Source organism: Prionailurus bengalensis, chromosome B3 (assembly GCF_016509475.1).
Source record: "Prionailurus bengalensis isolate Pbe53 chromosome B3, Fcat_Pben_1.1_paternal_pri, whole genome shotgun sequence".
Lineage (NCBI taxonomy): Eukaryota > Metazoa > Chordata > Mammalia > Carnivora > Felidae > Prionailurus > Prionailurus bengalensis.
Window position 1 is genome coordinate 80,794,654 of NC_057355.1, and position 26,308 is coordinate 80,820,961.

Genomic DNA, 26,308 nt, shown 5'->3' on the forward strand with positions numbered 1-26,308 from the left:
TGGAAATTTGAAAGTCTGTACTGTTATGTAGATCTTTTTGGTACATTACAGGATATCCTTCAATCCTCACCTCTTTCCACCAAAAGCCAGTAGTCATCTTAATGTTTTTGACAACTAAAAAAACATTTCCTCCAACTTTAATAATGTTCCCAAACTTTGCCATACTTGTTAAAACTATTGGGTTTAGATGTATGAAAGGTAAGGAAATTAAATTCTAGAGAAAGAAATGATTATGCAACTTATTTGTAATCATGGAGTGACTAAATTTTATTAAAGTGGGTAATTTGAAACTTTAAAAATTAAGATGGCTTATAGTATGTACTTATTTTTCCTAGTAAAATGAATGAAAATAAACCCGGTGCTTCACAGAATCTTGGTAAGTAAAATATTTAAAACATTTTCAGATATAATTATTTGAAATATATAATATTGTTTATATATAATATAAACAAATATAATATTAAGATATTCTACTCTTGCCTTTTTATTATATTAAAACTTTGTAGAGTGCTGACTCAAAACAGGAATGAGTTCCTTGGTCCATGCTTTGTTCATACATCCATATACTAAAATAATAATATCGTGTGTATTCATTTCAAGAAAAATCCACTGTAAGATAACAGTTTGTCAAATTTTATTCATATTCTCTATATGTATTTATCAGGTATGCGTTTTACCTGAATAAAACAGCATTATTTAATAAACACAATTTTTTTCATCTTTTTTGTATGACTTTTTCTTAGAAAAGGAAAAATGCGGGTAAGACCGTTTTAAACAATACACAAAACCTAATATGAAAAGGAAGACTTATCTGTAGATGCTTGTAACAGTCTCAAATAGATGCATACCTTTGCTTTTAGTTGTTCTTCATTTGTTAGTTTAAACAGTAATATATTGATTTGCTACCATGGAAAATGAGAAATTTAAGTTATGCTCTTCTGCCATTACTCCACCCATTTACCCTTTGTAAGATTTAATTTTTGATGTTCTCTCAAAGTAAAAGTATTGTACTTAAAACTCTGTCTTGACCATCACTAATAAAGAGTGTCTGTTAACTCCACCTTCATGGTTGATAAAGAAATTTGTGCTCTTACTCCTCCCTGTACTTTGCTTTTCTGCTTTTACCTACAGACTTCTACCAACTATGTTAATTGTTCAGAAACTTCGTAATTCATGGACTACCTTCATGTATTTGTTAACTGCAAATACTGCCTTTACTGTTATTACTTAATATTTTTCCTAAGATTGACTCAGTTTTTTACTTATCTGAATGTGTTTATTTCATTATTTTAATACAGCTTAGTATCATTTGCTCTAGTTATAAGGTGATCTTAATATAGTGAAGTCAGAAAGAACACTGTTACTGCATTTTAAATATTAAAAGTAAAAGACAACAAAGTACAAATACAAACAAAAACAATCTACATATAAAAATGGATGCCTGAAAACTAGTGTGTTCTACATCCAGTGTTTCCATCTACTGGGTGAAGGTAGGAAGGAGGACAAATGGAAAGCTGCAGGTTCATGGCATCATAGCATATGCAGCTCTATCCAGTGCTCATCATGAGGACTCCCATTCTGTAGTCTTAGCTAATTCCTTGTATTTCTCTTCTTGATAGCTGCATGCATAGTTACAGCTAAAATTACAGGCACGGGGATGAAAGAATTTAAGATGAGAGCAGATGAGAGCTGCTGGTGTAAGATGTCCTGTAAACAAATGGCAATTTGCTGGAGTTGATGTGGCAGTTACTCTGTATGGGGACAGAAGGGGAGTTGACATATTTTGAAAGATTGCGGAAAGGGCTTTCAGTTATGGCTAACCTTTAGTGACGGAGGGCAGATATAGGGGGGGATATTTCATAATATTAAATATTAGCTCATGATGTTTTTTTTCCAGTCCTGGAATCTATTTTGTGAGTACACTGTTAAATGTAGTACCATTTCTTTTTCTTTTCTTTTTTTTTAATGTTTATTTTTGAGGGAGAGAGAGAGAGAGACAGTGTTAGTAGGGGAGGGGCAGAGAGAGAGGGAGTCACAGAATCCGAAGCAGGCTCTAGGCTCTGTGCTATTAGTATAGAGCCCGACACGGGGCTTAAACTCACAAACCGTGAGATTATGACTTTATCTGAAGCTACTTAACCGACTGAGCCACCCAGGCGCCCCAGATGTTGTACCGTTTCAATGCATAACATCCATTCTTGATTACATGTATTAACTAAAGGTAAATGAGACTGGCTGCTGTAATAGGTAAATGCTGAAGTCTTAGTGGTTTAACACAACAAAAGTTTATTATTTGGTTAAGTTACAGTCCAGTGTGAATTGGTTAGGGGAATTGGAGCAGATAGGGGGTTTCTGCTCCATGCAATCACTTAAGAGATTCAAGCTCCTTTCATCTTATATTGGTCAGCTACCTTGAGATTCTCAGAGTCTTTTCTCTTCATCTGGTAAGATTTTCTCATAGTTATATTAGTATGTTATTAGAAATTTTCTTTACACGTAAATATAAGGTAGAAAAGTTTGATAATTATAATACTAATGTTTATTCAGCTCTATCTAGCTGCCACACCCTTTTAATTATATTACGGTATACCATCTCATTTAATCCTTATTAAGGCATAGTTTGAGGTAAGTACTCTTGTCCTCATTTTTAAGATGAAGAAACAGAGCCATAAAGTGTTTATGTGACTTGTCCAAGATTACACAGCAGGAGTGTGGTGCTGAAATTTAACTCAGATCTCCTTGACTCTACAGTTTGCCTTTATGAAATTATTATTGTTATGGTAAAATACATATAACACAAAGTACATGTAACTATTTTAAAGTATACAGTTTGGTGGCATTTAGTACATTCACAGTGTTGTACAACCATCACCACTATCTAGTTCCAGAACATTTTCATCATCCCCAAAGGAGACTGTACCTGTTAGGCAGTTACTTTTCATTTCCCTCTCCTTAGCCCCTGGAAACCACCAATCTGCTTTTTGGGCTGTCTGTGGATTTACCTATTCTGGATAATGTAATCTATTATATTAATGGGGTCATATAGTATGTGACGTCTTGTGCTTGGCTTCTTTTATTTAGCATGATGTTTCTAGGCTCATCCAGGTTGTAGTATGTATTAGAGCATCATTCCTTTTTATAGCTGAATAATATTCCATGGTACGGATATAATGTATTAATTTATTCATTCATCCATTCATTGATGCACATTTGGTTTGTTTTCCTTTTTTAGCTCTTGAGAATAGTGCTGCTATAAATCTTAGTATTCAAGTATTTAGTTTGAACATCCATTTTCAGTTCTTTGGCATATATACCCAGGAGTGGAATTGTTGTGTCATATAGTAACTATGTTTAAAATTTTAAGCAACAAAAAGTATTATTTTTCCTAAGTCGCTATACCATTTTACATTTCCACCAGCAGCGTGTGAGGGTTCCTATTTTTCCAGATCCTTGCCAACATTTGTTATTTTTGGACATTTTGGTTGTAGCCATCCTAGTAGATGTGAAGTTGTATCTCATTGTGGCTTTGATTTGCATTTCCCTGATGACAGATGATATTAAACATCTTTTAATGTGCTTACTGGCTATATATCTCCTTTGGAAAATGTTTATTCAAATCATTTGCTCCATTTTTAAATTGGTTGTATTTTTGTTGTTGAGTTATAAGAATTTCTTATGATGCATTCTGGACACTAGACCCTTAGCAGGTATATGTTTCCAAATATATTCTCCTATTCTGTAGATGGTCTTTCCACTCTCTTGAGTGTTCTTTGATGCACAAAAGTTTAAAACTTAGGTGAAGTCCAATTTATCTATTTTTTCTTTTTTACTTTTGCTTTTGGTATCATGTGATTCCTAAGAAACCACTGCCAATCCAAGGTTATAAAGATTTACCCTATATTTTCTTCTCAGAGTTTAGTTTTGGTGCTTACATTTAGGTCTTTGATCTGTTTTGATTTAATTTTTGCATGTGGTGTCAGGTAGGGGTGCAATTGTATTACCTTGCATGTGGCTATCATGTTGTGCTAGTAACATCTGTTGAAGAGACTGTTCTTTCCCGCAGTGAATGATCTTGGCATCCTTGTTCAAAATTAATTGACCATAGATAACATGTATAGGTTTATTTCTAGACTCTTTTTCCCCGATTGATCTATATCATTGTCCTTAGGCCACTACAACACTGTTTTGATTTCTATGGCTTTTCCTAAGTTTTGAATTTCCTTTCTTTTTTTTTTTTTTTTCCGTATCAGTCTAACTAAAGTTTTGTCAGTTTTGTTGACCTTTTCAAAGAATCAACTTTAGTTTTTATTCTCTATAGTTTTTCTGTTTTCTGTTTTATTTATCTGTGCTGTAATCTTTATTTTTTTCTTCCTTCTGCCAGCTTTTGGTTTAATATGTTTTTATTTTTCTAGTTCTTTAAGGTTCAAATTGTTATTGATTTGGGATCTTTGTTTTTTCATATTGGCTTACATAGAGATCAGCCAGAGGTGAAAGCTTAGGGTTTCTGGGGTCTTTTTCTGAGCATGTATCTAGTCCTGAGCATGTGTGTGTCTTTCTAGATTCCCAGGTATCTGTGGGAGCTTTTCAAAGCCTTTATTTATCCTTGTGTCCCCTTTTCCCAGCCTCTTCTTTCCTGGGTGTTTTGGTCTGTTACCTGCTTGTCCTGTCTGTTACCCTTTGGTGCAAGCTGCTTCAGCTAGTATATTTGTCTAAGCGCTTTTGACAAATGGTGAGACTCCAGCCCTGAGAAAGTTCTGAGGCAAGCAAAACAAGGGCATGCATCTGAGCTCATCCCTCAGGGATCCACCACACAGATCAAAACACATAATCACATTTCTTTAAGAACAAGGTTCATTTCACCTCCTCTTGGACAAGCCAAACCTGGAACATGGGCCATCGTACCTAAGGCCATTGCTCAGCTGGAGAGTGGGGGATGGTAGGCAGGTAAGTTAAAATACCACAAAGTGCTCATCAGAATTTACCAGCTTGTTTCTTTATTGAGCATTCTCCTAAGTGTTGTAAGTTTTAAAACTAGATTTCAGAGTTTCTAAAAAATTGATTCTGACAGTTTTTGGCAGCTTAAATGTTGCCTTAGTGGGGAGATAGTGTTTTGGGGTTTCCTAATCTATTTTCAGTGATTACCCTACTAGTTGCCATTTTGATGACACACTGGAATTCATCATTAAAGATAAATAAAAAAAATGCAAAGTCTAAAACACTGTTTATTGTTTAGAAATAGGTGTTAGAAATTTTAAGTTACTGATAATAGTATAATGTGATTTGCTCTCTCAGAAAGAATTGAACACCTCACTTGAGAGAAGCTCCAGTTCCATAGGTTTTATTTTAAAAATTTAAAAATATTTTTTATATCTATTTACTTTTTTCACTGTTAGCTTGTGTTTTTTGTCGAAAAAATGATGACTGTCCTAATAAATATGGAGAAAAGAAAACTAATGAGAAATGGAATCTCACTGTACATTACTATTGTTTGGTGAGTATAATTTATAATTAAATCCTGGAAATTTGATATTCTTCTAAAGAAGACAATTAGATCTTGATGGCTGGTTTCTGAGAATTGGATAAGTCATTTAACTTCTTTTTGGATCTCATTTTGCCTATATCTAAAATAAGATTTTTCATTTATCAAATTCTAAGATCCTGAAATTAGTTGGTATGTATGAAGGAAGACCTGTCATCATTATCTGTATTTTTGTCTAACCCTTGAGGGCCTAAGTGAATAAAGGAGAAAATGGTTAGGGCTTTAAGGTGGTATCTTTTTTTTTCACTTTTTTGTTTCCATTGTTGCAAGTGGTAAATCTCAGAAAAGAGTTGTTGAAGGTTCAGGGAATAGAAGGAAAGTATTTTACTTCACAGAGAACCTGCAAAAAAAAGTTTTGAATGAAGGTAATAAATTCTTGTGGAAGAGGAAATAGGTGAGTTTATGGGTCACTTGGAAGAAAGAAAAACTGATTTCATACTGAGAATTGGTCTCTCATTTGTTTCCCCTTTCCTTTACCAACTTCTTACCTCACTCAGTCTGTGCCTTATATTAATAGCACCATCACTACCTTAGCATGCCAAGGTTGCATCAGTAGACACAATACTTCTTGATAGTATGTAAGTTATATATTGCTTCTTAACAAATTATCCTGAAATTTAGCAGTTTAAACAGTTATTATCTCAAACACTTTTTGAGGGTCAGGAATCTGGTATTGGCTGAGTTTGGTAGTTCTGTCTCAGGGGCTCTAATGAGGTTGCAATTCATATTGCATATAAATTGCAATATGGGTTCAGTCATATAAAGGCGAGAGAGGGCAGAGGATCCATCTCTGATGGCTCACTTTACATGGCTTTTGGCCTTAGTACTTTCTACGTATTGGCAGGAAGCCTCAGTTCCTTACTTCCTGGGTACCTCTGTAGGGTACTCACAGCATGGCATCTGGCTTCTTTTAGAAGAAGTGGTAAAAGAGAGAGAAAGAGAAAAAAAATGGAGAGATAGATTGACACCAAGATAGAACCATATGACCTAGTCTTCACTGTCCCATACCACTGTCACTTTTAATTTATTCTCTTTGTTAGAAGTGAGTCATTAAGTTGAGCCCACATTCAAGGCAAAGGGAAATAGGCCCCATCTCTTAAAGGATGAAGTATCAATAAATATGTACATCTATTTTCATACCCACCCCAGGATCCCTGTTAAAACTCTAGATACTTCTTGAGAAACCATTTAACATATTTCTTGGTGATTCTCTAAGACTATAGTGTTGTGTCTCAGGTATACCCTATGGATTAAATAGACTTCTGGACTGGCTTAGGAACCTAATTACTTTGTACCAAGATTTAAGGGAACTTGAATTTGGCATCCCAAGTTTATTTGTAAGTTGGAAGTCTTAAATTTTGTATCACCAAAGAAAACCTTTTCATTTTTCTAAGAGTTTATTTTACTTTTTATGCAGAAGAATCAGGGGAGCTATTTTATTAGTAATTGGGTTATGTTTTCATAGCCAGTTCTTTTTTTTTTTTTCCTTCAAGTTTATTTGGAGAGAGAGAGAGAGAGAGAGAGAGCACGTGAGTGGGGTAGGGGCAGAGAGAGAGGGAGAGAGAGAATCCCAGGCAAGCTCCATGCTTGCCCAAGCACAGAGCCCAGCGTGGGGCTCACTCTCACAACCATGAGATCATGACCTGAGATGAAACCAAGAGTCCAAAGGTTAACCTACTGAGCCACCCAGGCACCCCCATAACCAATTCTTAAGTAATGTGTATTTTTAGGTTTAGGATGTATTATATTGATTAAAATAATCCTCTAATCACAAATTTAAAGTATTTTTAAATTATTAAATATATTTAATTTTATGAAAATATCCTTTATATTGTTTGTCTTTAATGAGTATGATAATTCAAAACATACCCAAGGCTCAACACGTCAAAGATTCCATTTCATTGTGAACAGGAAAGTACAGTAATGTTATAAATGGTAATGGAATGTTAGAGTTGAAAGAGACTTATAGGGGCGCCTGTGTGGCTCAGTTGGTTGGGCCTCTGACTTCGGCTCAGGTCGTGATCTTGCGGTTCGTGGTTTGAGCCCCACATTGGGCTCTGTGCTGACAGCTCAGAGCCTGGAGCCTGCTTCGGATTCTGTTGTCTCCCTCTCTCTCTCTCTGTTCCTTCCCTGCATGTGTTCTGTCTCTCTGTCTCAAAAATAAATATTTAAAAAAATTTAAAAAAAAAAAAAAGAGAGACTTAGAGACAATCTAGTCTAGTGTTTTTATTTTTGTGTTTAAGGTCAGAGATGCTAAATTACTTGCCTAGAGTTCCAGAAGGTTCCAGGACACAGAGCCTGGTTTGCAAGCCAGGATTTATTCATAGTCCCATGTGTTTTCTTGATTCATGTTTCCTTAACATATTTAAACTGAAGTTAAAAGATTTTTAAAAATTCAAACATGTTAACCATGATTCAGTAGGTTTCCCTGTAAATACTCCTTTTATGATTCAGAATCCAGCTAGATTTCAAGTTGGCCTGAAATAGCACTGATAAACTGAATTACCTCCATAACATTTACTGATACTACATTTACACCTTACAGTATTTACCACTATTTTTTCTAAAACAGGTGTTTTCTGCCTTCCTTTCTTTTTCTCTTTTTCTATTATTTTCTGGAATGCTTTTAGAAACCAGTTTGGTTATAGGAACTGTTAATATACAGTGTCTTCCAAATCAAAGAATTTGAGTAGCCTCTTTCTTTGACCATGAAAAATAACTGTTACAGATAAGAGGCGCTTGAAATTTGAGTTTTGTCCATTTTTCAGTGGAACATTATCAATCTTCTCTATATATACACACATACACGTGTTTTATATATACGTATATATATATTTATACATTTTATATACATGTATATGTACATATATGTATATGTGTACACACATATTTCATATATATATACACATACACACATACATATATTTCTAAACTAGTTTGTTAGAGTCTGTTTTCTAATTGAGAATATATTTATAGTTGATGTCAAGTGGAATTTGGCAGAGAGGTAAAGAAGAAGAAGGAGTTTACGGTTTTCTAATAGAAGACATCAGGAAAGAAGTGAACAGAGCTTCTAAACTGGTAAGTAAATTGTTTTACTCTTTACACTACTATAAGTATGGTCATACTAGGGAGGTTTTTTCCCATCAGTTTCCCAACTGGAAATTTACAAGACTTTGATTTTATGTTCAAATGCTTATTTTTGTCAAATACAGTAAATTTAAAAGAACACTTTGTATATTTGCAATGAGAGTGAGGTTAACCAACCCTCAATAATACATGTGACAATGCTGGTTTCATATCCTTATTTTATTCCAGCCTATCCATCATTTCACCTACTCTTACCATCAGAATTGTGAACATACTTTTACTCTGCTATTCTTCAAATCTTTAATCCTGAGTCAACCCAGTCATTCACTTTTCATTCCTATACTTCAGTTAGTGAGTTGGCATGATGGGTTGAGGTGGAAATTACGCAGCTGGGCAGACCAGTAATTTATGATCTCTACACCTCTTGTGGCCATTCTGTGACATTGTGTACCTTTGTTCACTTCCTTCTCATGTTCTGCAAGGTAAGTACAGTAAAACCTTGGATTGTAAGTAACTTGTTCTGCGAGTGTTCTCCAAGACGAGCAAACATTTCTAATAAATTTTAATTTGATAAATGAGCGATGTCTTGCCATACAAGTAGTATGTGACACTGAATGTCACATGATCACAACTGAACCAGTGGTTCTTCTCTTGCTCTCACTGTGGGATTGTAGGTGATCGTCTCCCATGCTCAGATGCTCTGTCTCAGCTCGTGGTATTTGGCAGAAATCAGTGATTTTTCAGAACGTTGAAAGGTGCCCACAACTGGCACTCATGGTTTTTTTTTTTTGTCACTTCAAAACACTATTTACAGTCCTTTGCCTTTCCATACGAGAGTTAGGTTAGGAATGCTTTGTTTCATTCTAGGTCAGGGTGCCTGCAGATAACAGACCCTTTCCTCCTCTGCCTTATTGCCAGTTATATTAAATACAGTATATGACAAGCGTTTATTAATGCTATACTGTAGTCAACATCTGTGTGAGTGTATACAGTGGCCCCCATGCAGAAAAAGTTTCCATTGAGCCAAGAGCAGTGATTCTGTTAGTGATAGTGGAAGTTGTCCTACACATAAACCTCCTCTGTCTTGTCTCCCTCACTTCAGCCATGAAGGTCTTCAAAGGTTAATTTGTTTATTTTTCTTTATATTTTGTGTTTTCTTTATTATTTTGTATTATATTACAATCCTGTAATCATTTTTATATGAATTTTTTTGGGTCATGGAATGAATAATCTGAGTTTCCATTATTATGGGGAAATTCGCTTTGATATACAAGTGCTTTGGATTACAAGCATGTTTCTGGAGTGAATTATGCTCGCAAATCAAGGTTTTACTGTATTCTAAACTTTAACCCTTTGTTCATCTAATTATAGTTTGTGAGTCTTCTGTGTGATACCTACTGTATTAAACACAAGGAAAGAATTATAGGTTTCCATGTGGTGTGAGTAGAAATAAGGAGAATTAGAAAATGAGAAGGTTAAAAAAAATGAGAAGGTTGGAAGTATAGGGAATTCCGTCCAGAGGAAATGGTAACTGGAACTGATGATTTTTATGGAGTAGAGATGAAGAGCATTGACACATCATAGTTGAAGAACTCGAAGAAAGGTTGTCTCATCAATGTAGGAGTTGTTTACAATGATAGCAAGAATTAGATACAGAGAAAGGCGCCAAAGTCTCAAGGCAGGAGAAGTTAGTAGGTAACAGAGGATAGATGTCATTAGGCTCAAAGGACCAGGGTTTTTAAAGTATGAAGGTAGAGTTGTGGACTATAGTCTGTAATAGAGAACTAAAATAATATTTTGATACCCCCCCTTGCTTTTTTCCATATCCTCCTCCCAACCCTTGCCAAGTCTGAATGAAAATGAAAGATGATGGGAAAATAAGAAATTTCATCCAAGAAATTCTGAAAGGGAAGCAAGACCTTTATTTTAGTTGAGGCAAAAAAAAAAGGGGGGGGGAACAGTTATTTTTAAATATGTTGAGGAGGCATGGGACTAGATGGTGGGATATAACTGTAGGGCATAAAAGAAAACCTTGGGCGAAAGGTTAGCAGTGGCATTTATCTAAGGACTGTGTGAGAATATTAGTATCAGAATTCCTCAACCTTCTGATGATTAGTGAACTTGTGGTGAAATATGACCTGAAAGGGTCTCCTTACAGCTTGGAAATACCTGTTTTCTAAAAACATCTTAATCCTCTGTGAGCATATTGTGAACCTTTAAAAATATCCTCAACCTTGAGTTGTCTCCATTTGTGACCTGAAGCTAGAGTTCCATATGTCAGTTTATGGGAGGAGCCTCAGGTTGGCAAGGTATTCTCCAGTGACCTAATGGTACTTCAGGGTTAGCAATAAGACTATATACTCCCTTCATCAGTGGCCATTTTATAATGGCTGTCTCAAGGGTTCCAAAATGTTTTAGATACTGCTGTGTATTTTAGTAATGATTGAATTATCTAATATTAGTCTTTGTGTTCATATACCAGTGTTATATTTTAGTTAGTGCCATTGGTATTGTGTTTGTTCCTTAGGGCTACCATAATAAATTACCACAGACTAGGTCGCTTAAAACAGAAATTTGTTCTCATAGTTCTGGAGACCAGAAATTCCTAATGAAACTGTCAGAAGGATTGATTCTTTCTGGGAGCTCTGAGGGAGAATCCCTTCCATGCTTCCCTCCCAGCTATTGGTGGCTACTGGCAACCTTTGGCATTCCTTGGTTTGTGGCACCATAACTCCTGTCTCTGCTTCCAGCTTCACATGGCTTTCCCCTCTGTGTGTCTGTGTCTTAAATGTCCTCTCCTTTCACTTATAAGAACGCTAGTCATTTGATTTAGGGACCACCCTAAATCTAGGATGGTTTCATTTTAAGATCTTTAACTAACTTACATCTACAAAGACCCTATATCCAAATAAGATCACGTTCATAGTACCAGGAATTAGGACTTGAACATATCTTGTTGGGGGGAGGTCACTATGTAACCTATTATGAGTATCTAACACTTTTTTCATTTAGTTAGGATAGAGTGATTGATCCTAGCAGATTTTTTTTTTTTTTTTTTTTTGACAGATTGGTTTCTAGTATTGTTCGGCTATTCTCCTTGATGAGTATTTCCTAGTTATGTATTTTTTATTAGATTTGAGACTTTTTTTTTAATGTTTATATATTTATTTTGAGAGAGTGGGGGAGGGGCAGAGGTGAGGGCAGAGACAGAGAATCCCAAGCAGACTCTATGTTGTCAGCACAGAGCCCGACATGGGGCATGACTCCATGTACTGTGAGGTCATGACCTGAGCCAAAATCAAGAGTTGGATCCTTAACCAACTAAGCTACCCAGGCACCCTGAGATTTGAGATTTTAATGTATAGCCGTTATGTTTACAAATCCTTTAGTTGAAAGTATTTTAGCCAGGTAGAAAGGAAAAGAAGCATCTCTGTCTCATCCACATGTTAGATGGGAGATGAATCCTTTGTGAAAAATTGTTACAGTAGTGAATCTTTAGTGTCTTTAGATTGTTTCTGGGTTGGACAGTTTTTTTCAGGAAATTGCTTTAATATACCATCATCATAGCTGTTGTAAGATGAAAATAATTTCAGACTCCCCACAAAGAATATTCATTTATACCTAGGTCATATTATAGTACTAAGCTTTCGTATGTTATGATCTCTGTTTTCATATTTTCTTCTAGAAATGCTGTATTTGCAAGAAAACTGGTGCTTCAATTGGATGTGTTGCACCCCGATGTAAACGAAGTTATCATTTTCCATGTGGACTTCAGAGAGAATGTATTTTCCAATTTACTGGCAATTTTGCGTAAGTTAATTAACTATTGAATATGAACGATGAATGTTAGGGAAAAGTAGAAAATGGATATGGATATCCCAATGATAATTCCTTTGTAAAATTTCTTTTCAGAGCTACACTGAGTTTACACATATATGTACATTTATGTTTTAAATACTCCCCTCTTTTATGGAGTTATCACTGTCTTCAAAGTCTTGGAAATTGCCAGTGTAGAATGGGCTTAACAATTAATATTCACTTTCACCTTTCAACTCTAGAATATGATACGGAACCCTTAAATTATTCATATTTAATAAAAATTTCCACCTTTCATAAGTCTAGATTTTTATGTCATGTTTTTAGATTTATGATCCACTTTTCTTCCACAGGGCCAGATATATTTCTCATTGAGTAAATTAAAGGCATTTAAATTTGGTGGAGTCCAAAAATAAATATTATGCCCTGGAGTGCCCCAGACAATGTTTACTTCCTGAGTCAAGCTTTAAACATCAAAATTTATGAATTTTAGTATTTGATATTATTAATGTCCTATTTCTTGTGGTCTTTGTGTTCTTGAGCTATTTAATGGATTGTTACCATGTATAAAACTGCAGTTTAGAAAATACAAGAGGAAATAAATTTAGTTACTTAAAATAAGTTTTTACTTACATTTTATGTGTTACTTGATTAAAATATTTTTTAAGTTTAAATTCCTTCTTTTGTGCATTGTTGAGTATAATGGTGTTGCTAACAATATTATTACATAGGATTCTCAACATAATACTAGTTACTGAAATTCTGTGAGTTAAGTCTTAACCAACAAAAGGTACACATTCTGAATGTCCAGCTCTCCTTGCTCATAGATTGTGAAATGGATTTTTTTAAATATCAAATTTATTGTCAAATTGGTTTCCATACAACACCCAGTGCTCATCCCAAAAGGTGCCCTCCTCAATACCCATCATCCACCCTCCCCTCCCTCCCACCCCCCATCTACCCTCACTTTGTTCTCAGTTTTTAAGAGTCTCTTATGCTTTGGCTCTCTCCCTCTCTTACCTCTTTTTTTTTTTTTTTTCTTCCCCTCCCCCATGGACTTCTGTTAAGTTTCTCAGGATCCACATAAGAGTGAAAACATATGGTATCTGTCTTTTTCTGTATGACTTATTTCACTTAGCATAACACTCTCCGGTTTTTTTTTAAAGTTAGTAATAGTCAAGCTTTATTAGGTAAAGAGGTAGAGACAGAACAACTTCAAATTCTCATTATCTTACAATAGTATTTCTCAACTTTTTATTCATTATCACTCCTTTAGAGAGAAATATGAAGTTAAATTTAAATGATACCCATTCATATGAATGCCTTACAACCACAAATTTATTTTTCCTTTACTTTTTCTTTTTTTTTTTTTTTTTTTTTAATTTACATCCAAATTAGTTAGCACATAGTGCAACAGTCATTTCAGGAGTAGATTCCTTAGTGCCCCTTACCCATTTAGCCCATCCCCCCTCCCTGTGAGATGGATTTATAGTGCCAAGGTTCCTGTCTGTTGTAGGTTAATTATGATACAAATGAGTTTTCTTTTATTAAATGCAAATTACAATGCTAGCCTGATTGTGCTTTGCAATTTATTAGATGTTATTTTTAAATAATTTATATTTTTAGGTCATTTTGTTGGAACCATCGACCTGTTCAAATAATTACATCTAATAATTATAGAGACTCCTTACCATGTACCATTTGCTTGGAATATATTGAGCCTATTCCAACTTACAGCATATTACGAAGTCCTTGTTGTAAGAATGCTTGGTTTCATAGAGACTGTTTACAGGTAAGATATCTTATAAACTTTTTCTGATATAAAATTTGTTGCTTGCTGATTTGAATTTCATTTCATTTATTTTATTTTTTTTAAGTTTATGTACTTACTTATTTAAGTAATCTCTACACCCAACATGAGGCTTGAACTCACAACCCTGGGATCAAGAGTCATATGCTCCTCCAACTGAGGATGACAAGGTGCCCTGATTTGAATTTTAAATTGGAAAGAGTTGACATGTGTATTTTACCTGTACTTGTAACTTTTAAAAACAGCTTAATTAAAGCATATTTTACATATGAAATATACTGTACTGAAGAATTACTGTATTGAAATTTACTCTTTTGAAGTGAATATCGAACTAATATTTTAATAAATAGTTTAGAATACTACCTTTTAGTTTTTATTGTGCTTGAACATTTTTGTTGTTTTTACCTAAGGCTTTTGTTTGTATTTCACAGTGAATAAAACACAGATTTAATTCCCAAGTTCATTTACATATTTAAGCTTAGAAGACCAAGATATGTGAAATGATAATTTAACTGTAAGCTAAGATACTTAAATGTTAAGAGGCCTTTAAAACAAAAACAAAAACAGAAACAACTGTGGTCAACACTATATGACAGCTTCTTGACAGGGACTGATTACTGTTTAATGAATTAAAAGCATTAGTTCTTTTTGAAAGCCACCTTGTATGTTAAACTTGATGACAAGTTATTAAGTAGATACCATACAACACATAACATTAAGTAATTGAACAGTTATTTGATTCAGATGATTCTTGAAGATTTTAAAAAGATCTCACTTATTGATAACATCATATACAATAATGTACATGTGTGAACCGGCCAACTGATAGTTACAGTTAATAGAATGCCAAATAATAAAGGATTTAAGTTTAATGCTTTTATTAAAGTTTGGCTTTTATTATTGTTTAGTAAAATATAATGTTATTATTGATTATAGGTTATCCACAAAAGTACTTTTTAAAGTTAAAAGATGTTATAAGTCCTCATATTTCAAGGCAGTCTTAAAAGTATTAATAATAGTAAAGTACTTGAATGAATCAAACAATAGGCAATAACTTCAGTTTCTTCTCAAGTAGTGGTCACTCAGCCCAGTAAAAAATATACTTTCAAAATTACAGTTTCTCATAATAAACCCTCTGCAGTTTCACCAGGGGTTGTGTCCCCTACCTTTGAACTGACAAATCTTTTAAGCCATCCTGATCATTATGTAGAAATAGAGAATATTCAAATGCACCTAATGGACCCTACTTTGTGGCACATGTGGATAGAATGAGTGAAGCACAGTTGAGTGTGGGATCTGATGATGGTGTCTACACTCAAGCTCTTTTGGTACACCAGAAGGCCAGAATAGAACAACTTAAAAAGAACTCGAAAATCAAAAGAAAAAGCTGGTTAAACTAAAATCTGAGGTCATTGAAATGGAAAATATTCTAACTCAGGGGCACCTGAAAAGATTAAATTCCACATCCCCAAATATCTTCTATCAAAGAAATGTAGCAGTTTAGAATTGTAGACCATTCCAGATTGACCTTGACATTAACCAAAGAAATTGATCTTTTTTAAACCTGAGGACCACATTTTAATCTCAGCACTATTCATAACTTCTATGACAATATGGGATTTGTAGATCCTGTGCCACCAATACCCAAAGATCAAAGGTCCACTATCAAAACACCAAGGACTCAAGACACAGAAGATGGTGAGGGGTCTCAGTGGAATTGTACTGCCTTTATTTTTTTGAACTATCCAGCCTTAATCTGCTGTAAACAATGTGAGATGCCAAGGCATCTGAGCCAAAAAGCCCTATGTCTCTAAAGTCACATGTGAAGCTCAAGAAACTGGTCTGTCATCCAAGTTTTTCACCGTGCTATTCACAGTACATAAACTTAAATAGCATAGTCATCCTACGCTACATAGGATTTTGTCAGAGTGACGGTGTGACAAGATGCTGTTACTCTAATGTTAAATGTCAGCCCACAGAGCTAATAATACCTTAATAATAATACCTTGCCTTAATCTGCTGCAAACAATGTTAGATGCCAAGGCATCTGAGCCAAAAAGCCCTATGTCTCTAAAGTCACATGTGAAGTTCAAGAAACTGGTCTGTCATCCAAGTTTTTCACAGTGCTATTTCACAGTACATAAACTTAAATAGCATAGTCATCCTATGCTACATAGGATTTTGTCAGAGTGACGGTGTGACAAGATGCTGTTACTCTAATGTTAAATGTCAGTCCACAGAGCTAATAATACCTCAATCTAATGTCATGGGCAGTTGAAATTCATCTTGGTTGCCCACTGTCTAACCATGTACAGTGTTACCAGTAGCCCATTATGGATAATTCTTGTTATATTAATGCCTAGGTGTTCCCAGTTACCTTTTCACCCTCATGTCACTACTGAGTTTTGACGGGAGGAAAGAATAGAATGATGGCTTTTTTTCTTTTCTTTTCTTTTCTTTTCTTTTCTTTTCTTTTCTTTTCTTTTCTTTTCTTTTCTTTTTAAAGCTTTCAGTGAGGGGGTGCCTGGGTGGCTCAGTTGGTTAAGTGTTGGACTCTTAATTTTGGCTCAGGTCATGATCTCCTGGTTTGTGAGACTGAGTCCCACGTTGGGCTCTGTGCTTACACAGAACCTGCTTGGGATTTTCTCTCTTCTCTCTTCTCTCTTTCTCCCTCCCTCCCTCCCTGCTCCTCCCCAGCTCACATGTGCTCTCTCTCTCTCAAAATAAATATAAAATTAAATTTAAAAAGTTTTCAGTGAAACACTACAAACATGAAGAAAAAGAACAAGGTTTAATTATTTAAAAACTGTTGCTGCCTCATAGTGCCAGTGGATAGGGGAAGAACTTCATGAATTCGTGGAACTCTTGGCCTTGTCTTTGTTGTCCCAAAAACTCCACTAGGTAAAGCCAGCTTCTGGGATCTAAGGATGAAAAGGAAAGCAGCGTGTGTTGTTTGTACAAACATGCAGTGAAATATCCCAAAGCTTTTCCAACTGTACCAATCTTGAGTCTGCTTTAAGGGATTTCTTTATTATTTTCTTTATTTCTATGTGTATAGTGTGGTAATATTTTGTTAACTGATTTTCTTGTTTCGTCTTAGTGATTAAGCATATTGATGTCCCTTTTTAGCTTTACCTGAGAAAAGCAGTGCCTTAAAATTAAAAAGCATTAATAAAATGAAACCGTGCACAACTTTTCTGTACTTTGTCCTCATGAGTGCCAGTGTTCTGTGAAGACATACAGACAGATGCTGGCCAGTGTATTGCAGGAAATACTACAGGACTTATGTCTCTAAGTCACACTGTGTACTGAGTTTAGCAGTGGGTGGCACAACACAGCGTTTAGTTTTCCACAGGGAAGCTTAAAACAAAAGGTTTTTAACCCACTGATAGAACAACAACCTTAAGCAGAACTTTCATAAGAGATTACTGTTGGGAAAGTACAGTTTTCAAAACCAAGAGCAACAGTACGTACAGCCCTTTTTGGGGAGAAGCTTAAATGCTTTACTGTCGGGACAATCAGTATCAAACCTGACTTGGTAGCAATATCATGTATATTTGTAAAATGAAGCTAGTCATGTTTAGGACAATTAAAGAAAAGCTGAGAAAAAGAAAAGCACACGCAAACTTGAACACTGAAGCAACCTCAAACATATCTTTATTTTGATGATATATTTTGATAAAGAAAGTAAATCAGATGATCAGGAATGTATATAACTAAATGAAATAAAGAAACAACAGTATGCATTTTAAAAAACAGAATTATGAAATTATATATTCATGCTTAACAGTGGGGTAAAGGGATGTGACAAAAATGTAACAAAAGGTAGGAGATAATGTTACCTGTCACCCACTGTAAATGTCTGCAAAAGAGATTTTTTATGTGAGTTAGGATTATTACAGGTAATCTTAGATGAATGTCAAAACCTTGACTTCTAGGTTGTATCTGGGAAGAAATATGACAGTCCTAGTTATACCATAGACCCAAAAGCCCTTAATATGGTACATTATGTTTTAAAATGAGGCCTTGTTTTTTAGCTTCATCTGATAAATCAGTTTTTATTTGTATTATTAATAAAATGTAATTTAGATAAAGAAAAATACCTGAGTAGTTTTTTGGGTTTTTTTTGGGGTTTTTTTGTTTGTTTTTTGTTTTTTGCATGAGCCTTGAACTTTTTTATATTTAGGATTATTCAGTTAAAAATGGCAGGGCGGAGCCTAATTTTGTTGGGTAAATTTCATAAATTCTGTCAATTCTTACAAAGAAGTGTTTGTAAAAAAGGATCCAGAGAGTGCAATTCATAAGTATCAGGAAGAGTTATCTTTGCCTAATGAGGAACAGTTCACATTTTATGACAATTTTACAAAAACAGTTTTTTCTTCATTAAGAATTTGTATTTGAAAGAATGTAATTATTACCAAATGTATCCTCTTGTTAATTTGTAAGAGTATATTATTTTTCAAAACAATTAAGAATTGTCTCAATTATTTGTTGATAATGAAACAGGTTCTCAGACTTGACCCTAGTATTCATATGCCTTTGTGTGAACACTGAAAATACCAAATTTCTAATCCCATCATTAAAAAGTTAAAATAATATTCTTACAACAGTGTAGGCCTACTTTATGCAAATATAATATAAAATCACAGCCACACGGACACCTGTGACAAATACTAACATGCCGTTATTACTTGATTAGAGCCCAGTAAAAGCTAATTCTTGAGTCATGTTCAGTAAAGGAGCTGACAGTGCTTTTGCCATTCTGTCACAAGTCTTAACTGAAATAGTAAATGGAGTTTTTCCCATTATATATCAATACCCAAAGAAAAAAAATTTCTTTTGATTAAAAAAAAATTTTTTTTAATGTTTTTATTTATTTTTGAGACAGAGAGAGACAGAGCATGAGCAGGGGAAGGGCAGAGAGAGAGGGAGACACAGAATCCGAAGCAGGCTCCAGGCTCTGAGCTGTCAGCACAGAGGCTGATGCTGGGCTCAAACTCATGGACTGTGAGATTATGACCTGAGCTGAAGTCGGACACTTAACCGACTGAACCACCCAGGCGCCCCTCAAAGAAAAAAAATTTTTAATTCCTGAACTTCATTAACATAAAAAAGTCGAAGGAAAAACAGACTGAAGAAATAGAATGAGAATTGTATTTGGTTAAGCATATTTCATCATTTGTGACCACTACATTGGGATTTTGTGAGGAGAGCATGCAGATTAATATTTTAAAAATTGGGGGTGCCTGGGTGACTCAGTTATGTGTCCAATTTGATTTCGGCTCAGGTCATGATCTCACCATTCGTGAGTTTGGACCCCACATTGGGCTGTGTGCTGACAGCACAGGCCCTGTTTGGGATTCTCTCTCTGCCCCTCCCCTGCTTGTGTGCACACACGCTGTCTCTCTCTCTCAAAACAAATAAGCATTTAAAAATTGATGGAAACTTTTCACTCTGTATGTAGAGAATTGCCACTATTCTTGTTCAGTTTGGATTCCTCCATCATTGCAGTGGTCTTGTTGGTATCTTCCATATGCCCCATGTTGTTTTTTTCCTCCATACTAGACACTTTCATGTATTATATACTCTATTTACTAAGATCTTGGTATCTGTGTACAGTTGCTTAAAAACCCTTTAGTTCACAGATTTTAGTAACTTGTTGCTTCCCTCGCACATTTTTAAAGTTTATTTATTTATTTTGAGAGAAAGGGAGGGGTAGAGAGAGAGGGGGAAAATCCCAAGCAGACTCCAGCTGTCATCACGGAACCTGACCATTGGGGCTCCATGTGTCTATCTCTAGAACCTTGAGATCATGACCTGAGCCAGAATCAAGAGTCGGGGCAACCGACTGAGCCACTCACACACCCCTTCCCTCCCACATTCTTTGTGTGTGTGTGTGTGTGTGTGTGTGTGTGTGTGTGTGTGTGTGTGTGTGTGTATGTGTGTGTGTGTGTATGTGTGTGTGTGTGTGTGTGTCCCACTTGCTACTTGGTGGTTGCTTTTGTTTATATTTTATTTATTTAAGTAATTTCTACACCAAATGTGGGACTTGAACCCATGAGCCTGAGACCAAAAGTTGCTGACTCTTCTGACATAGCAGTTAGGTGCCTCACTACTAATGTTTTTTGAACCTCAAGTCTAATTTGTTTTCATTATCATTCATAAATTTCCCATCTGTCAGCTCAACCTGGTAGCTATTTTTGTGTATCTTTATTTGTTGCTAGCCTCTGCCTTAACTCTCTGTGATATAACTTTAGACACTTTTTTTTTTAAGCTAGACTTTCGAAGGAGCCTACTAACTGTCCTTTTCTCCTGCATGCTTTATTCCTTACCAGTTTTTCACATACATTACTGGCTTTGATTTACCTGTCTAACCTCATTACTGAGTTCAGTATTGCCAGCATGTAATCCCGAAGTATATTATTAATTAGTTCCCTGATCACATTGTGCTCTCTCTTGCCATGGAAACTTGATATGTGCAATTCCATTTCCTTATAATGTCTTTTGTCCTATTTTCCTGGTAAACCTTTGTTTCCTCTTCCAAATTTTGCTTTGAACTCGCAATTCCTGTGACATTTTTGTCAGGCTCTTACATAGACTTAGGTACTTCTTCCTTTCTCTTCCATGTATATACTTAAAGACACACTCTCTTACAAATTATAATTGTACCTCACAAAAATTCCTTGATATAGGATCTAAGTTATTTTATGTTTCTATTTTTGGTACATAGCATAGTGTTCAGCACCTACACAATGGGGGGTAAATAGTTATTAAATGAATATGTGCTGCTAGTTTTTTTAAATAGAGATTGGCTACTCTTTCTAATAGGTTTATAGTTTTCTGTTTCCTTGTACTCTCTGCCTGAGGGCTCTGTATTTCTATGTGCTGAAAGTGAGAATAGGTTTTATAATTCTCCCCTCTTAGGAAAAAAGTAACTTCGAGATTGAGTTAAAAACAGAACCAAGAATGATTTATAGTAATACTTATTTAAACACCCTTCCAGATGAAGTAAGTCAATATTTTTACTGTTTTATTCACAGAGAGTGATGGATAACACAATATTTGAGGACAATAATGACATTAGGGGCACCTGGGTGGCTCAGTCAGTTGAGTGTCTGACTCTTGATTTCGGTTCAGGTCTTGGCCTCATGATAGTGGGTTTGGGTCCCACGTCGAGTTTTGTGCTGACAGCATGGAGCCTGCTTGGGATTCAGTCTCTCCCTCTCCCTCTCCCTCACCCTCTCCCTCTCTCTCTCTCTCTCTCTCTTTCTTTCTCTCTCCCTCCCTCTCTCCCCCTCTCCTACTTGCTCTTTCATATGACAGTAAAAAAAGAAAATGACCTAAGAAAGAAAAAATAACAGGTTGAGAAAAATATGTGAGTGATAGATGTAAAGCTAAGAATAGCCGATTCATTAGCAATTATTTTTGATCATTGGGGGAAAAAATTTCAAAATTTTAGCAATAGAATAACTTCATTTATCAAAGCTTGAGAACTAGCATAGAAAATTTATTTTCATAATATATTAAGTAAAAAATATCACATGTTCTGTTAGCTGTTATAATTTATAATTAAATTGTTAACAATGGATTTCTGTTTTCTGTTACAGGTTCAAGCAATAAATGCAGGAGTGTTTTTCTTTAGATGCACAATATGCAATAATAGTGATATATTTCAGAAAGAGATGTTGAGAATGGGAATTCATATTCCTGAAAAGTGAGTACCATTTAGCCTTTGACAAAAAAGATAATTTAAATGTAGTATTTAATAACAGTGGAAATAATCAAAATAATCATTTATGAATGATTAAAATTATAAATAAGCAGCCATCTTAAATGGGGAAATGTAAAGCTGCTGCCCACCCCCCCACAAAACTGCCTCCTTCTTCCCAGATTGCTAGTTCTTGAGGGCAGGGGCTGTGACTTAAATGTCTCATTAATTGACTTACAGTCTCTTAATAAATACCTCAGTGTGTACAATATTAATTGTTTGACTTATACCAAAGTAACAGACTTCACAATGGTATGTATAAATTATTTAAAGTGTATAAGAAGGATTTTCTTAATACTTAAAGAGGAGGAATCCAGAAATAATGGCACTAAACTTGACGTTTAAAAATTAGAAGTGAAATATTAGGAAAAATGTAAATTTTAGAAAATTTCTAATTTTTCATTTAACATTTGAAAATTCACTGTAAGAATAATTAACTGTAGGATAAAATGACACTAATAGATATATATCTTGAAGAGAATGATTAATCCTAAAAAACAAAAGTTTTATCCTTATTCCCAAGTATGTGAAAAGTTTTTTTTATATTCATTACCAATCCTTTTATGTAAAATTTTAGTTCAAAGTGTATTTTATATCTTTCTTCATTTACAGAGATGCATCTTGGGAATTAGAGGAAAATGCTTATCAAGAACTTCTGCAGCACTATGAGCATTGTGATGTCCGGAGATGTCGTTGCAAAGAAGGGCGAGACTATAATGCACCTGATAGGTATGTTGGGAAGTCCCATGTGTTTAGTGTCCTTATTTAAACCGTCGGTTGAGGAAGTAGTTTTCTAGTTCGTGAAATGTAGTTTGGCTCTTAGAATGTTTGAAGTTTTAACTTGCAGGTATATTTATTAAATGCATTTTTACAGAGAAATTATTGTTGTCCGCATAGTTGTAACTTATTTCTGTGGTGTATTTACTGAGCCTTCATTTTCTAGAGCTACACTGTCCTATATGGTAGCCACTAGCCACATTGACTGTTGAACACTTGAAATGTGCCTACTCCAAATTGAGAAGTGTTTTAAGTGTCTTCATTTGCTAAGCCTGCCTTAACAACAGAAATTTGTTTTCTCACCATCCTAGAGATTAGAAGTTCCAGATAGAGGTACCCGCAGGTTTTATTTCTGCTGAAGCCTCTCTCCTTGTCATGCACATGGTTCCCTTCTAACTGTCTTCGCATGATTGTCCCTCTGCCTGTTTCCTAATGTTCTTTTCCTGTAAGAACACCAGTCATATTAAATTAGGGCCCTCATTTTATCTTAATTATGTCTTTAAAGGCCCTATCTTCAAATACAGATACATAGTGAGGTGTACTGGGTTTGGGGACTCCAACTTATGAATTTGGAGGGGACACAATTCAGCCCATAACAGTAAGACAAAAATAACTTAAAGTATCTTGTTAATAAGTTTTATCTTGTTAATAAGTTTTAAAGTATCTTGTTAATATAATTTTTTATATTTGTTTTTATATTGATTACATGTCAAGCAAAATCATATTTTGGAAATGTTGAAATTTGTTTCATCTGTTTCTTTTACCTTTTTCAATCATGTACTAGGAAAGTTTAAATTAAATGACTCGCATTGTGTTTCTTTTGGATGGCACTATTCCATAGCTTAATTTAACTAAAATAATCTAGCAGTATTCTTTTGGATCACTATAAAAAGGGTTTGGCATTTGAAATTTATTGATTATTCTTAAGTACTGTCAGTGGATATTGGCTCCAATCTGAATCAATAATCATTATGTGCCCTCTGTGTACACTATACTGTGTTGGATACTAGAAATCAAGAGTATCTTCATTTTTTAAGATGTAGAATAAACAGTAACCAATCTAGTTTTGTTGAAATTTATGGAGGATATTTCAATAAATTTTTAATCCCTGTTATGCAATCTTACTTAACATGGCAAGCTGAAACTTAAAGTGCAAAGCAGAATATTGGGAGCCTTGTTTCTCATGGAAAGTGATTTGGCTGGGTAAGATACCTCTTATTTGCAAAGACTCAGCTGATGTCTTGCCAGCTTTGAAAAATTTCCTTAAGCAGCTCTTACCACTCCTGATTTCCCATTCTGGGCTGGGTTTTTTTCTTTTGTGTGCATGTTACAATATGATTGACATTATTCAAGTTTGTTTTTTTCATTAGACTAAAAATTCTTTAAGGACAGAGATCTTATCAAAGGTGGCAAGTGTTGTATATTCTTATGTGACTGGTGATCCTGATTATTCGTTTGTAAACACCAATAATACCCCCTCTAAAGAGTTGTGCTGACACACAGATAAGATGATGTATATAGATGTGCTTTGTAAACAATAAGGTATTTTAGATTTCTTTTTTTTTTAAGCTTATTTATTTATTTTTTGAGGGCAGGTTTGGGGGCAAGCACGAGTGGAATCCCAAGTAGGCCCCACACTGTTAGTGCAGAGCCTGATGTAAGGCTCAAACCCATGAACCGTGAGATCATGACCTGAGCTGAAATCAAGAGTCAGACGCTTAACCAGTCAAGCCACCCAGACGCCCCAGCACTTTAGATTTCTAAGAAGCAAATATGTTCATTAATGCTGATATTTTCTAAATTTATTCACCCAGTCAGTAGTTACCAAGCTCCCTTTTCTTTCTAGCAGTTATTCGAGATTGCTATCCCTTCTCATTTCTCCTGGGGCACAATACCTGCCATTTGAATGCTTTTTCTGGTAATCTCACTCCCTCGTCCTCGTGATAGAAAAGCAGTTTTGCTGAAAGGCACCATGGTGTAGTGGTTAGGAGCATGGGCCTGAATGAAGCCGGGTAAACTAGGTTGGAAGCCTCACTGAGACTTACTAGCAGTGTAAATTTAATTAGGCAAGTTATTTACCCGTCTATGCTATGGTTTCCTCTTCTTTAAAATGAAGGGTAACAGTGGTTTTCCCTACATTTTAAAATTACAAGGATTAAACTTTTCGTACAAGAGTGAGAACTGGTCCTAGTGTATATTAAGCGCTGTGCTCTTCTTTCTCTTCATCATCATTTGGCAGAACTATTGGGGGAAGCTGGGGAGACACACAGCTGTAGACCCATATCCCATATCCACACAGAGAGAGATTCACCTATACCTACTGGACGGGAGGGTTTCCAGTTGCCTCTCTCATCACCTACACATCCATGCACTCAGGGAATGTATATCCATTTTGATTCATTGAGGGTCTACTCATAATCAAACGAAAAGTAGGCACCACACCACAACCCATACCCACACCTATACAGAAAACACACATACCACACAGCCTAGTGGGAAACATGGGGGTGGGGGTGGAGGGGAACAAATAAGAGAATATGAATATGGGCAAGATAGTAACATCTGGATCCTGTTGAGCTGCCCAGTATCGGTGTCTGAACAATCTTTTGTAGAAAGTAATTCCTCACATTGAATTGGAAAGATATTTTAGGTAAATAATATATTTAATGAATGCTTCTTCCATGTTGGACACATTCACATAGCAATCTCCCTTTGGCTGTAGTAATTTCCAAATATAAAAGAAATTTTTTCTTTCTTAATCATATTCTTTCTAGTGTTTATATTTTTGTGTATGTGCATGTACATGTTGATATTTAGTTTAGGTCTTTTAAATTAGCGAATATTTAGAGGAGGAGGTTATAAACATAATAAATGAAATAGGAAAAAAATACTTGAAGAAAAAGTAATATAGTATCAAAGCAGATAATCTATTTTTCCTCCTTTTGTAGAAGAGCTGGTTATATGTGGTTATATGTGCTGGCCTATGGTAGTGCTAGTGGTTGGAATTAGACCAAGTTAATACCAAAATGTAAACATCTGTTTCTCTTTATATCCTCAGCAAATGGGAAATAAAGCGCTGTCAGTGTTGTGGTTCTAGCGGAACACATTTAGCTTGTTCCTCATTACGATCATGGGAACAAAATTGGGAGTGTTTGGAATGTAGAGGTATTCTCTACAATTCAGGTAATATTTTGCAATTTTGAATAAAGAAGTTTATTTCAAATGTATATTATTGAAAAGTTTCTTCCTATATTTCTATAATGCTAACATAGGGTTTTAAATCTGCAGAGGATTTCCAAAAAGCCAAAAAGCATACATTACCCAACACTAATAATGTGGGAATAACTGATTGTTTGTTGGAAGAATCATCACCTAAATTACCCAGACAGTCACCTGGAGCCCAGCATAAAGATCTTCTGAGGTATGTATTTTGAATTGGAGAAAAATATAAACTTTTTTTTTTTTTTTAAAGTAAGCTCTATACCCAATGTGCAGCTTGAACTCATGACCC

The 26,308-nt window shown here is 35.1% G+C and overlaps 1 protein-coding gene across 5 annotated transcripts in view; it reads left to right on the forward strand.

The window, feature by feature from the left end:
* Positions 1 to 26,308, forward strand: part of G2E3 (G2/M-phase specific E3 ubiquitin protein ligase) — a 67,761-nt gene that overhangs the window by 23,541 nt on the left and 17,912 nt on the right. For 3 of the 5 annotated variants that reach the window (XR_006293052.1, XM_043554311.1, XM_043554312.1), the window contains 9 exons: positions 336 to 376; positions 5,394 to 5,491; positions 8,516 to 8,617; positions 12,312 to 12,436; positions 14,069 to 14,234; positions 21,860 to 21,966; positions 22,633 to 22,749; positions 25,856 to 25,980; positions 26,086 to 26,218. Coding sequence is in view for 4 of the 5 variants with exons in the window: in XM_043554311.1 (XP_043410246.1) it covers positions 340 to 376; positions 5,394 to 5,491; positions 8,516 to 8,617; positions 12,312 to 12,436; positions 14,069 to 14,234; positions 21,860 to 21,966; positions 22,633 to 22,749; positions 25,856 to 25,980; positions 26,086 to 26,218 (1,010 nt within the window). In the remaining variant the exon portion in view is untranslated. The remainder of the gene's footprint in view (positions 1 to 335; positions 377 to 5,393; positions 5,492 to 8,515; positions 8,618 to 12,311; positions 12,437 to 14,068; positions 14,235 to 21,859; positions 21,967 to 22,632; positions 22,750 to 25,855; positions 25,981 to 26,085; positions 26,219 to 26,308) is intronic. The other 2 variants (XM_043554313.1, XM_043554314.1) reach the window with 1 other exon arrangement.